The sequence below is a fragment of the Alligator sinensis genome, unplaced genomic scaffold (assembly GCF_000455745.1).
Source record: "Alligator sinensis unplaced genomic scaffold, ASM45574v1 scaffold619_1, whole genome shotgun sequence".
NCBI lineage: Eukaryota > Metazoa > Chordata > Crocodylia > Alligatoridae > Alligator > Alligator sinensis.
The window spans coordinates 385,687-398,819 of record NW_005842134.1 but is presented as its reverse complement, the minus strand read 5'-3'; the positions used below and the strand labels follow the sequence as shown (position 1 = coordinate 398,819).

The 13,133-nt window shown below is 44.0% G+C and overlaps 1 protein-coding gene across 2 annotated transcripts in view; it reads left to right on the top strand.

Annotated features, from left to right (window-relative positions):
* F8 (coagulation factor VIII) overlaps positions 1 to 13,133 on the top strand; it is a 109,105-nt gene that overhangs the window by 36,204 nt on the left and 59,768 nt on the right. The window contains exons 5-10 of one of the 2 annotated variants that reach the window (XM_025205942.1): positions 823 to 894; positions 1,951 to 2,058; positions 4,259 to 4,480; positions 5,681 to 5,945; positions 7,710 to 7,884; positions 9,146 to 9,239. In XM_025205942.1, the coding sequence (XP_025061727.1) occupies positions 823 to 894; positions 1,951 to 2,058; positions 4,259 to 4,480; positions 5,681 to 5,945; positions 7,710 to 7,884; positions 9,146 to 9,239 (936 nt within the window). Of the gene's footprint in view, positions 1 to 822; positions 895 to 1,950; positions 2,059 to 2,083; positions 2,109 to 4,258; positions 4,481 to 5,680; positions 5,946 to 7,709; positions 7,885 to 9,145; positions 9,240 to 13,133 lie in introns of those variants that run through there. The other variant, XM_006025153.2, reaches the window with a different exon arrangement.

Here is a 13,133-nt window from a genome sequence, read left to right as displayed (position 1 = left end):
CAAAAATATTCAGACTGTGACTGAATCCGTGACTCAGATTTTAACTGTATTTATCCAAAACTTTCCTGGAGATGCCAAAGCTATTACTAAGGTAATCTTATCAGGGTGTGACTATTTGTCTACGTTTTTGGAAGCCTTCACCTATGCTATGATTATTAAATGTAAATCCAGGTACTTTTCCACATAGATCCATGGATTTGATATGATCAGTTACAGATGGGTGGATACCAGCAAGGAGCCAAAGGTCACACAGCAATGATGCAGGATGTGCAGAGTTGATGCCTCATTTGGGATAGTTTTGCTTCTTCCATGCAGGATCCCTACAGTTTTACCAGTATGGAGGCATATTAAATCTTAGTTTCCAATAGCTTCTAAGATGTGGAGGACTGAGGTGACAGAGGGGATCCAGGCTGTTAAAAAAAGCTTGCATATCCCAAGAAAGTCAGGAGGACAGGACACTTTGTGCTTTCTCATCAGTATCTAGTGCAGGGAGCCTTTCCTTCGTAGCTAGGTGGCAGGCCTGTTTCATTTTGGCAGCCCTCTCCCTTATGACCAACCCTACTAGATGGGGCACAGCATCAGATCTCCCCCATTAGGTAGTGCCCTTGTCACTTCCGCATTGGACAAAGCCATAAACAGCTGTAGGTAAGAATCAAACTCCATACAAAGTGCTGCTGCTTCTTATCCAAGTCACCCATGACAGGACAAACGCACCCCAGCCTTGGCCTTGGATTAGCCACCTCCATGAGTTCTTCAGGAGAAAGAGGGAGATACAACACTATTCTTGTTCTTTATTTAATGTTTCTGTTGCATCTCTCATAGGGACTTTGACCAAAGATGGAACCAGAGACGCACTGCAAGAATTTGTGCTGCTCTTCTCTGTGTTTGATGAAGGTAAGGAAGCAGGAGTGAGGTGACCAGATTTGGCTGGCCATGATGAGTGGTGACACAGCTAGATATTATAAACAAAACCAGTATGGCCCTATGCACCTTAAAGCAGTTGAAATGGGTTATAGCATATTTCCTTCTCTAATGCATTTATTTTCATTTAGAACTGGTAAAAGGTGATAGTCCTTTTCAGATATATCATTCTCTCCTTAATTGGCTGCAGAAGCATCTCTTTCCCAACAGGAACCTGAGCACAATGTCTCTGAAGCCCTCTTAGATTGGGCAAGGGAGCAGAGCTACTTTTTGAAATCTGGTCTCCTGCACTGCAGTTCTGAATAATGGCTCCAGTTGGACATTGGACTCAGAGCACTGGACAATCCTTTCTATTTTGGAAGCAAAATCACTGATTCTGAATCCCTTGGAAAGGGCCAGGTGCAAGGTTTTACATTTTTGCAAGGTTTTACATCCCCTTTGGTGTTTGGAATAAAATGGAAATCAGAGCAGATGATAGTTAACATGAGACTGTGATGAAATCTGTGTCTTTAAAGCCCAATCCTAGAAGGTTCTGAGCAATCTCAACTCCTGTTGATTTCAGTGGGAATTAAGGATGTTCAGTTATCTTGCAGTTAAGTTTGTTTCTCATCTTGTAGTAGTACCTGAGCACATCTCAGATACAGTACTATAGTTCTATCTCTCCATCTGACCAGTAAATTGCATCTAGCACAAGCTGCTTTGCTGAAGTGAGGTGCCAGTGACTAGCACTAAAACAGTAGTACTACAGTGAGACCACTAAAAACATACAGAATGCAGAGCTCAAAAGAAACATGGCTGACATGGAACATCAAGGGCACCAGAAGGAATCAATCAGATGCAAATTTCAGTAAATTGATGTTTGGCCTACAGCCTGAATGAACAGTGAAAAGGCCTCCCAGCAGCCTCCCAGCAAGCATTAACTTTTGTAGCAGAACACACATGTGGAGGGTGGCATAACCCTTAATCCTTTGAGTTGTACTTGGAAACATTTGTAAAACCATGCATGATGATCTTCTTCTTTGTTACCAGGGAAAAGCTGGTATTCTGAATCTAGCAGCCCAAGAACTTCTCAGCCCCTGCATCACAACAGGCTTCAGCTGCATACTATCAATGGCTATATAAATGGCTCTCTGCCTGGTAAGTATGAGCCTTTGTACAGGAAAAGGGAATGGAGACTGCAAAAGAAAGTGAGTTTGGCAAGGACTGTTTCACAATATATGTTTGCACAGAATATAGTACTCAGCCTCAGCTGAGTTTTCCAGGTACTATCATAGGAGAATGCTTCATCACTTATAGGATCATGAAATCATACAAAATTAGGGCTAGAAAGGACCTTAAGAAGTTATATTGTCCATCTTTAAAACTGGACTAGAGGAAGCACTTAAGAAAACACTGCAGGGACAGTCCAGCATGACACCAGTTCATTTTATGTTTGTGGTATATTTCATACAAATAAAAATATCCATTGAAGTTAGTGACAAAGTTGTCAGTCATCTTTATTGGTCCAGAATTGTATCCCAAATGCTTTTGGATAAAAAAGGAACAGCAAATGTTTCCCAAGGAGACTGGGAAATATTTTCTATTTCTCATTCCTGTGGACCAGCTTGACCCTTCTCCTCTTAAAGTCCATAGCTAAATTTGTTTTAACTTCACAAAGTCATTGAGTTTAAAGCTAGAGAGGACCATAAGATTATCCAGTTTGGCTTTCTATCTGTTAAATTTTGTGATTTGTAAAAGTTACTTCAGCACTGATCACAATAACTACTGTTTAGCATATCATCCAGAAAGGCACCTTCTCCAATTTTTCACCTTCTCTTTTAAAACATAGACACTAGAGCTGGATCCATAATTCCAGACCAGGAATACAATCACCTTCCTACTTCTGTTTACTAGTATCCTGTTTATGTAGCCAAGAATGACATTAGCCTTTTGCCATAGCTTTGCATTGAAAGCAGATGTTGGGCTGCTGTTCCACTACAGCTCTGGGACCCATTTCAAAATCACTGCTTTCCAGAATGTACTCCCTGTGGGTCTGGCCTCTGTTTCTTGTTCCTAGATGCACGACTTTGGAATTGGTTTAGCTTACCAGGCAGTTTAGATAGCTCTATGTGACAGACTTGTCCTCTTCATTATTTACCACTCCATCAAATTTTCTGTCCTCCACAAATTATCCACAGGGATTTTGCATTTAATTTCACATCATCATGATGAATATTGAATAACATCAGGCTTAAGACTGACTCTCATTGAACTCCAGCAAACATACCCCCAACCAGTTGTGATTCCTCACTGTTGCTTACCTTGTGAATTCCATTAGGCAGCCAGCATCTGTTCCTCTTTATTTACTCAGTCCTTATTCAGGGACCGCTTCCACTAGACTGAATGTCTGCAGCTCCCAGCAGAAGCCAAAGATCCCAGTGGCTAAGTACAGAGAGTCAAAAAGCCTGAGGCTGAATTGATTCAGTCTTGGCAGGTTAGTCTAAACTGCAGAGATTAAACTGAGAAACAACTACATAGACATTTACTTTTGATTCAGGAAATGCAGCCACAAACGTGCAGTGGCTGAGGCCAGAAGCCAGGGGGCACTAGAGCATGGCTCTTTGGCACAAAGGCAGCATGGGTTGTGTGTTCATTTCCTCTTCCTTCTGCCCCTGAGGTCTTTGGTATTTGCAGTCCAGACTCACAACAGCTAGACTCTTCAGGGTTGCTTATCACTTCTTCTTCCTGCTTCCAGGTGCCTCTGGGATTTGTAGTCCACAGTCACACCCAGCACTAAGTTTTTAGGAGGGCAGGGCAGGTCGGCTCTGTACTTAGGGGAAGGGAAGTTTAACCCCCCTCCCTGGCCCCAGACCCCAGCTGGGGTTTGCCCAGAAGGGAAGCTTAACCCCCCCCCCCCAAACCTTCTCTTCTGGAGTAGATAGCACAGCCCAGCTCAGGGCTGGAAAGCATGCTGGGTTGCTGGGGGACTGTGATTTAACTTGAACCAGGAAGGGGCCTGGGACAGAGGTTTCATAAATCGGTTTGACCCAAATCAGTTTGGGTCTGATACTACATTCAACCAGGTTTATTTTAAACCAGTTTCAGTCATTTTGAAACTGGTTTATGTGCACTGAATTTCTGTTCTGTTACAGGTTTAAACCAATTTCCTATCACTTAAACCGGTTTATGTGTAACTTCTGTCCCTAGCCAGTGAGACTGGATCTCCATGCTTAGCATGCCTCTGGATTTGAGCTATTTGCATCAATGAATGTTGTGATTAAGTGTGGACTGAAGGACACTTGTGTAGGATTCTCTGAGCTGTTGTGTTATGGTTATACTTTTCCTTTCTCCTGGGCAGATCTCAAGTTGTGCCTGAAGAGGCCAGTTCATTGGCATGTCATTGGACTGGGCACTGCACCAGAAGTACACTCCATTTTCTTTGAAGGTCATACATTCTTGGTGAGGAACCACCGGCACGCCATTTTAGAGATCTCCCCAGCAACCTTCCTCACAGCCCAGACCATGCCTGTCTCCAGTGGCAGATTCCTGATGTTTTGTCAGATTCCATCTCACCAGCAAGGTAACATCTGCAGTGCACCAGGACTGTTCAAGGGAAGGAGAAAGAGGAGGAATGGGCTGGGAGGAAAAATGTGTAGTGTGACCCAAGGCCCAACACACTCATACTCAGATGGGGTATGTCCACATTAAAAAAAAAAAAGTGTGTCATTAACTTTGGTTAGAATAGCAGTGAAGGCAAGCCCACTTAGCAGCATAAATTCAGCTTGGGGTTGCTTTTTCTTCACTGCTGTTTTAACACAAGTTAGTCAGCTGGGGTTGCATCTTTTTTATAGTGTAGACTACAGCTATCCAACTTGTGGCTTGTGGCCTGTGGCCCTAGGCACTAGTCCTGCCACCTCACTGGCTGCTGCTGTCTCCAGGGTCTTTGGCTTCCCCCTCCTTCCTTTAGCTTCAGCTACACCTCCCCAGAGTTTTTCCTGCTACTCTTATCTTTTCTGGCTATTTGACCCATGTGTTACACAATCTTGAACTCCATTAGACCCAGGGGTGAAGTCAGAAATTCTCTGAAAGAGGGAGGGGTTGGCAACACAGCAGTGCATGGTGTATGAATAAAGTCAAAGCATGCTTGATTCTACTCTCCCTATAACTGGTGTAAATCAGGAGAAGTCCCATAACATTAAATCACTTTATGCCAGTAGAATGCAAATATAAGGGGCAAGAGAATTGGGCCCACTTGGAATTACTTAGAATCATCTCTAGATTTGGTCCAGAATCTGTACTAGATTCACGTATTTTCTGTATGATTTCAAGAAGCAGAAAAAACAACACCAGCCAGCAATCTACTGGAAGTTAACCAGTTGTCATCTTAGTGTTTGCATCTCCCTAGAGTTTGGATGTAATTCATTCTGAAAAATCAAACTCTAGGGAGATGCAAACACTAAACTGATAACTGGTTAACTTCCAGTAGATTGTTGGCTAGCTGCTCTGGAGTTTGTTGTGTACATACTTTCCTTAATTAATCTATTGGCACATACATATAAATCACTGCCCTCCTCCGCTAACCCATTTCATTCCTCTCCTAATCAGTTTTCCCTTTCATCTTACTACATCAACCTATTTACAAAGACAGATAACATGGGCAGAGAATTGTGCATCCATCTGAGGAAGAGACAGACAAAATGGGGATAATAATGAAACTATATCTAGATCTTTGAGGAGAAAGAGAGAGATTAATGTTTTTGCCTGGCCCATTTATGTTCAGCTGGCATGGAGGCATACATTACTGTGGAAGACTGCCCAGAAGAGCCCGTGAAGAAGATGAGGCTGGCCCCAGATGAACCATCTGATGAATATTATAATGATTATGATACAGATATCAGAGAGATTGCATTAGAAGAGGAAAGTTCTTTTGCTGTAGTCCATGCACGCTCTTTTGCCAAGCAAGAGCCCATGACCTGGACACATTACATTGCAGCTGAAGAGGTGGATTGGGACTATGCCCCAAGGAAATCAACTTACCTGGACAGGTGAGAGCATGTTAATATGGCCAAAGCATGGGACTGGGCCTAGAAACAGGCTCTTCCCAGTGTTTCCAGACCTCTCTGTAAAATTTCCTCTCCTTTTTAAAAGCACCTTGAAGCTTCCACCAGACTTTGCCCATTGCCAGTCTGCTGCTTTTTCATTAATGCTAAGTATTTGAAGTTGGGACAAAGATGTAGGTGGCTGAGTATTTTTATCAGTTATAGCCATGCAGACCCATGCAACTGAGTGCTGAATTTGACCCCATCTATTTCATCCATATTCCCTAATGCTGGCTGATAATAAGTTGAGCCATGCAAGTCACACATGATAAAGCAGTCCTTTAACATCTATTACTTTCTGCCTATGCAACCTGATGCAAAGAAAGCTGCTGTTAATAATAATCTAAGATGAGAGTATGTTAAGCAATGATAGAAACAATATCATCAGGCTGATGGAAAAACATAACAGGCTAAAATAAAGGCTTCCTGAGCAATCTTGTACAGGCACCACAGTTTGATGTCGCCTTCAGCCATTTGTCGGAGGTTGGGAAGGTCATTAAAATGATGAGGTCAGTTCCCAGGAGAAAGGAAAGTGTTTAATCTTTTCTTCTGATGGCCATCAATCCCTCCTTATATGACACAGGAGCAGAGTTCTGAAGGGGTTTCTGAACCTGGTCCTTCTATGAGCAGAGAAATCCATAGCAAAAACCAATTATACTCTTAATCTGCAAGGGTACAAAGGGTGACCTAATGGGCCATGCTGCATCTCTTCCCCCTGATTTCAGTGGAGCTACACCAGGGATATGTCTTGGCTTCCATTTCTGCAGTTAAGTGGTGTGATTTAATTGCCCTGAATGGAAGGATCTGTACCACACATGAGAGTGGATTAACAGTTAATGTTACTCCCCTTCTTTTTGGTAATGATGACATGAGAATTATATTACAGCCACATCATCTTAATCAGCATTGCCAGGGTGTGGCATTTGTCCTCAGTCACACTAATCAGTCTGCTCATGTAAGCCTATGTGTTTGAAGTAGAGGTATCAGGGGGCTGACCCAGTAGCAGGGTTACAGGGATCTTCTTATTCAGAGAGACTCAGCCCAGTTCCCAGAGGACAGCTGCCTGTATCACAGAGATCACAATCACAGCTCACTCAGATTGGAGCCTTTTTCAGATCCCTCAAAAACAAGGGCTGAATGGACTACCATACTACATGGCATCTTTTCAGATGTGGGCCAAAGCTTGTTGTAAGGCAGCTGCACTGGCCAAAGAAAGGATTCCTCTGCCATGTGATTTCAGCACACTTGGGTGTTAATTAACACAGGGACACGTGCTAGGCTCCCTGCTCTTGTACAGGCACCATTTCCTGTCAGGACAGTACATGGGCAGCAGCAACAAATAAGCCTTCCTGACAATACCATCTGTTGTAGGCTTCCTCTTTTTCTAGCCAGTGTTAGAATTCAACCCTAAGGTTGTGGAAAAGTAGTCTGAGTTCAGATTGTTCTCCAGGGAAGGGAATGTCTGATCTGTGTTTGTACAGAGCCCTGGTCTATGACAAGGTGTACCATAGCTATTATTAACATTATTATTCCATTTTCTTATGGACTGGTGCTACTGTGTCTGAGTTGGCAGGTTATTATTTTGAGGTTAGTGTCAGCTGGAGCCTTAGAGGTCAAGGTTGTTGTTGTTTCCATCATCATCTTTTCCTGTGTCTGCTTCTTGGAATTGTGCCTTGACTCACTCGTTCCTTCCTTTTCTGCTTCTTGTAGAAATGACACAAATAAGTATCTGGAAGCTGGTCCTCAGCGCATAGGTTCAAAGTACAAGAAAGTGATATATGTGGAATATGAAGATGGGACCTTTAAGAAGCACAAGGTGGCAAATCAACATGACACAGGAATTCTGGGACCGGTTCTTAAAGGAGAAGTTGGGGATCAGTTTATGGTAAGAAAGAAAGAGCTCCTGGATTTTGGACAGATGGGCTGGAACGGGAAGGTGGGAAGCTTTTTGACTGCATTTCCACAAGATTCCTTTTCATTGCTGTGGTCTGATGATGTGGCTGTAATATAATTCTGTATGGGTTAGGGCCCTTTTTTACAAAGGCTAAAGTCCTCCAAAGGGGAAGATATAAAATATAGAGATAAAATCCTTGATGACTTCAGGGATGATGCCTTAGGGGTGGGTTTGGCTCAGTGCTCTTGATTTGTCTCTAATGCAATCACCCTCAAGCATCACATTAACCCACAGATAGTGTATGACATTCAGCAGATTCTTCTTAGACAGATAATCCACTTCTTTCCTTGAATTTTCTTCAAGGGTGCTGATTGCAAGGGCTTCTGATGCACAGTGCCTGGTGAGGCTGTTCTATGTGTACTCTGTATCTTGCCTTCCTCTTTTATCAAATGACTCTTTTGACTTATTTATCAATGGGAGAGGTAGAATGGTTTATTATATGAGAATGGCTTGTGATTCAGCAGCTTCTGAGTTCTGCTCTCTGCTTTTGAGTCATTTGTGGCTTCAGGCAACAGACTGAAGTCTATGTCTTCAAAGTGCAGTACCTAGAGTTAGACTTCCTGGCTAACAAAGCTAAGGAAGTGTGCTGAATTTCAGAAGGGTTGAACATTCATAGCCACTTTTGAAGCCAAGGGTATTTAGGAATGCTCAGTACTACTGCAAGTCAGGCCATTTACTCGAACATCTTATCAGTGCCTAATTATGGCCATCCATAAAATTTAGCTTCAGTCTTTCTGTGTCTCATTTTTCCCATCTGTAAAATGGGACTAATAATACTTACCTACCATCTAATAATTGTACCATTACTATGCTCTCCCATGATCTGACTGAAACAAAGACCTCAGGAAAGGCTAAGACCAATCCAAATAGGATGGCTGAAATGGTGGCTGGCAGGCAGAAGCAACTCAAACCTTTTTGAAAGTCTAATATCTCTCCCTTACCTGAAGGATTCTGCCTGCCTCAGTTGAGTGTCTCAGCTTCTGGGTGATTTCCAGAAGACACCTTATAAAAGTCTGGTTTTCACTGGGTTAGTGCTCAGCAGAATGTGACAACCAGGACTCTTTAGAGTGTCTTAGTCTGGGTGCCCAAGGTACTTGTGGGGCAGGGATTGTGAAGAAGCATGGCTTTGAGGAGCGCTTTGAAACACAAAGGAGTATCAGAGTTCTAAGTGTTGTTGTTTTTGTCATTTCAGATTGTGTTCAGGAACCTGGCAAGCCGGCCTTACAACATCTACCCTCATGGCCTCACCAGAGTCAGCTCATTTCACCCACTGAAGTCCTCTCAAAGTAAGACTGGCTGGGGAAAGCCACTGGAATGTAGCAGAGGTCTTGGCAAATAGTCATGTTCTTTAGGGCAGGAGAATTCATGAAATCCACAGCATATGGGCTATGGACCCCTATCCAGAGTATTTGGGTGCTGCAGTTCCCCTGAGGATTTGTCCACATTGTGGTGATGGTTAGTCTTGGCCAGGATAGGGCAAAGCACAACTAACCCACCCCCACCTATGGATGTGCTACAAACCCAGACATTCTCTAGTAAGGCTTTTCCAGGCTTCCAATGAGGTTGCCCCCAGTGGCTGCTTGGGCCACTGAAGGTTTGCAAGTGGGTGCAAAGGAATGAGCCTGGGATGGCCTCACTAACCTGGTTCTGTGTTTGGAGACTGCCTGTGAATGCAGGTGTGAGTGTATGGAGGGGTTGGGAGAAGTGGGATACAGGAAGGACATGTCCCTGTCCTTGCTGGGACCTGTTGTCTCTGTGGTATAGAGAAGCCCTGAGGCTGCATAAACTCTTGGGTAGAACCTGCTCTCTGTGGACTCTCCCTTTAAAAGGGGAGGTTCAGCAAAGAGACCTTATCAGTCAGGGGACTGACAGATGCTGTGAAGCTATTTCCCCATTATGCAACTGACTTTGATCTGCAGTTCCCAAGATCTGAGGAAGATCTCAATAAATCAACAGGAACTTGCAGTTCAAATTTCGGCCAGTTTCCACTGAGGTGCCAAATCTACCCACAAAGGCAAAATTAAGAGAAGCTGGCACAAAGGTACCTCCCACTACCCCCTCATCAGTTATGTGATTTAGGGGTACTGTGTATTCCCTGTAAAGTATCCAGCTAACAGGAATTGAAGAGTTATTCATCCATAGTGGAGGAACCACCAAACCTTTTTTCATGGCTCAGACATATTTGTTTTTACACATGATTTCCCTTGCATGTCAGACTATCAGAGGTTGCATCCTCTACTGGCAGCGGTCAGTAGTGCTGCATAGGAAGGATATACCTACCATAACAGTTCTGGTCAAATGCGCAATGCCATATCATGTGCACTGGGGAGATTCCTTTTCATTTTCTACAATGTTCAGCTTGCGCCTTGTGTACATCACAGTAGTAATCTGGACATTTGTTTCACAGTGACCAATGAAGACCTTCCAGGAACCACACAGCTATAAAATGATTTTTACAACTTAAAGATTGAACTTCTAAGGTTCCAAAAAACCATTGAAACAAAGCAAAAAAAAAAAAATCATTTATCACAGCATTTCTTTACATAGAAACACTGCTGTGATGGGTGAAGAAAAGGTAATGAGATTCCTGTCAGATGCAGCATGTTGGATACCACTACTAACACTATGCCTGTACTACTACATAGCTCTTACATGTACTACTCTTCATATACTACTCTAAATGCATTCTTCATGCTTGTATATGTACATGTGCAACTCTTCATGCAGTCTTCATGTGCTACTTCCTAGCTAGTTTTTAGAGAATTCAAAGGTTGGTACAATTATTCCTGTATTATGAAATGGATAACTGAAGCATGGCGATGGGGTCAATCAGCAGAAAAGTGTCAGAGGCAAAACTAGAATTCAGATCTGGGTCCCAATTTAGTATTTTGTCCACTGGGCAACATGACTCTGTAGGGGAATGCACTCTTTTCCTAGATTTCATAGACATTAGGGCTGGAAGGGACCTTGTAAGATCATCAGGTCCAGCTCCCTGCCCAAGGGACAGAAAGTCAGGTAGGATCAAAGGATCCCAGCAAGATAGGTATCCAAATGTTTCTTGAAAGTGTCCAGAGTAGGTGCTTGCACCACCTCTGTGGGGAGTCTATTCCAGGCCTTCATGGCTCGGACGGTGAAGTTTTTCCTTATGTCCAGCCTAAAATGGTCTTGCAGGAGTTTGTGATCATTGGTCATTGTCTTCCCTTGGGGTGCTCTGGTGAACAAGCATTCCCCCAGATTCTGATGCACATGCCTCATGTACTTATAGGCTGCCACCAAGTCAACCCTGAGCCTACACTTCTCCAGGCTAAAGAGTCCCATGGCTCGCAGCCTATCTTCATAAGGCCTGCTCTCTTGCCCTCTGATCATGTGCATGGCTCTCCTCTGGACTCTCTCAAACTTCTCCACATCCTTTCTGAATTGTGGAGCCCAGAATTAGATGCAATACTCCAGCTGTGGCCTCACTAAAGCCAGGTACAGTGGGAGGATGACTTCATGGGTCTTGCTTGAGATACATCAGTAGATGCAAGTCAGAGTTTTATTCACTTTGCTGACTGCGGTATCGCATCGGTGGCTTATGTTCACCTTGTGCTTACTCATGACCCCCAAGTCTCTTTTGGCTGTGGTGCTAGCGAGTGTAGTACTGCTGAGCCTATAAGTATGATGCAGGTTTTTTTCCCCCTGAGGTGGAGCACCTTGCATTTCTCTGTATTGAATGCCATCAGGTTTTCCTTCGCCCACCTTGCAAGCCTATTGAGGTTGGCCTGGATCACCAGCCTGTCCTCCAGCGTGGGCACTCTTCCCTCGTGAATTTAGCCGGTCCACTTCTGACACTAGAATCCAGGTCATTTATAAAGACATTGGAGTACAGGTCCAAGAATGGAGTCTTGGGGTACACCACTGGTCACTGAGTGCCACATTGATTCAGTTTCGTCAACTACCATTCTCTAGGTCTGATCTCGGAGCCAGAATCCCAGCCTTTGGACTGTAGGGTAGTTGAGGCTGCAGTTCCCCAATTTTTCCATGAGGACATAATGGGACACCAGGTTAAAGGCTTTTTTAAAGTCCAAATATATCAACCTCTTCCCCTTTGTCCAGGTCATACATCACCTGGCCATAGAAGGAAATGAGATTGGTCAGGCAAGATACCCATGCTGGCTGTCCCTCAGAATGTTGCCTTCTGTTAGCCTGTCGATAATGTTTTCTTTGCTAATTTTTTCCAAGATTTTTCCAGGGATTGAGGTCAAACTGATTGGCCTGTAGTTCTCTGGATCTTCCTTCCTCCCTTTCTTGAAGATAGGCACCACGTTGGCCCTGTTTCAATCTTCAGGTATTTTGCCCGAGCACCACAAGTTCTTGAATATCCTTGCCAGTGGCCACGCTATGATGTTTGCCAGTTCCTTTAGCACTCTTGGGTGCAATCTATCCAGACCAGCTGATTTGTGTGTGTCCAGCCTCTCAAGGTATTCCCTCACAAGATCTATGCCAACAGTGGGTGTATATTCACTCTCACTCTGACATCCCACATCTTGTCAGGTAGTGTGGTCCCTTTGGGCTGGTAAAAGACTGACGCAAAGTAATCATTAAGCAGGTTGTCGTTTTCCTGGGTGTCGGTTGTCAGCTGCCTCATTTGGTTTAGCAGGGGTCCAATGATGCCCTTGGTTGTTTTTTTGGACTTCCTACATATCTGAAGAAGGACTTTTTATTGTCCTTGATTCGTATAGTCAGATGGAGTTCAGTTACAGCCTTGGCTTTCCTAGTTTGCTCCCTACAGGAGTGAATAACCAGAAAGCTGATACCTGCGGGGGAGGTGCCCACAGTCACTCGTCTGCTGCCAGTGACCTGCTGGGGGTCCAGACCCCTCTCCCCCTTCCCCCCCACCAAGCTTCCTCAGTGCTGCCAGCAGGGTCACAGGGTCACTTCCGTCCTTTATAAGCTTCTCTTTTTAGATGTAGGAGGTCCATGAGTTCCCTGTTGAGCTAAAGGGGTTGCTGAGCCCTTTTACTACCTTTCCTATGGGCTGGAATGGACTTCCCTTGTGCTTTTGTGATTGCTTCCTTAAGGAGCAACCATTCATCTTGAACCATCCTCATCAATAGATTAAGTGACTGTGGCATTGATGCCTGCACAGTTGGATGGGTAAAAAATTGGCTGATGGGGCGCACCCAGAGAGTAGTGGTGGA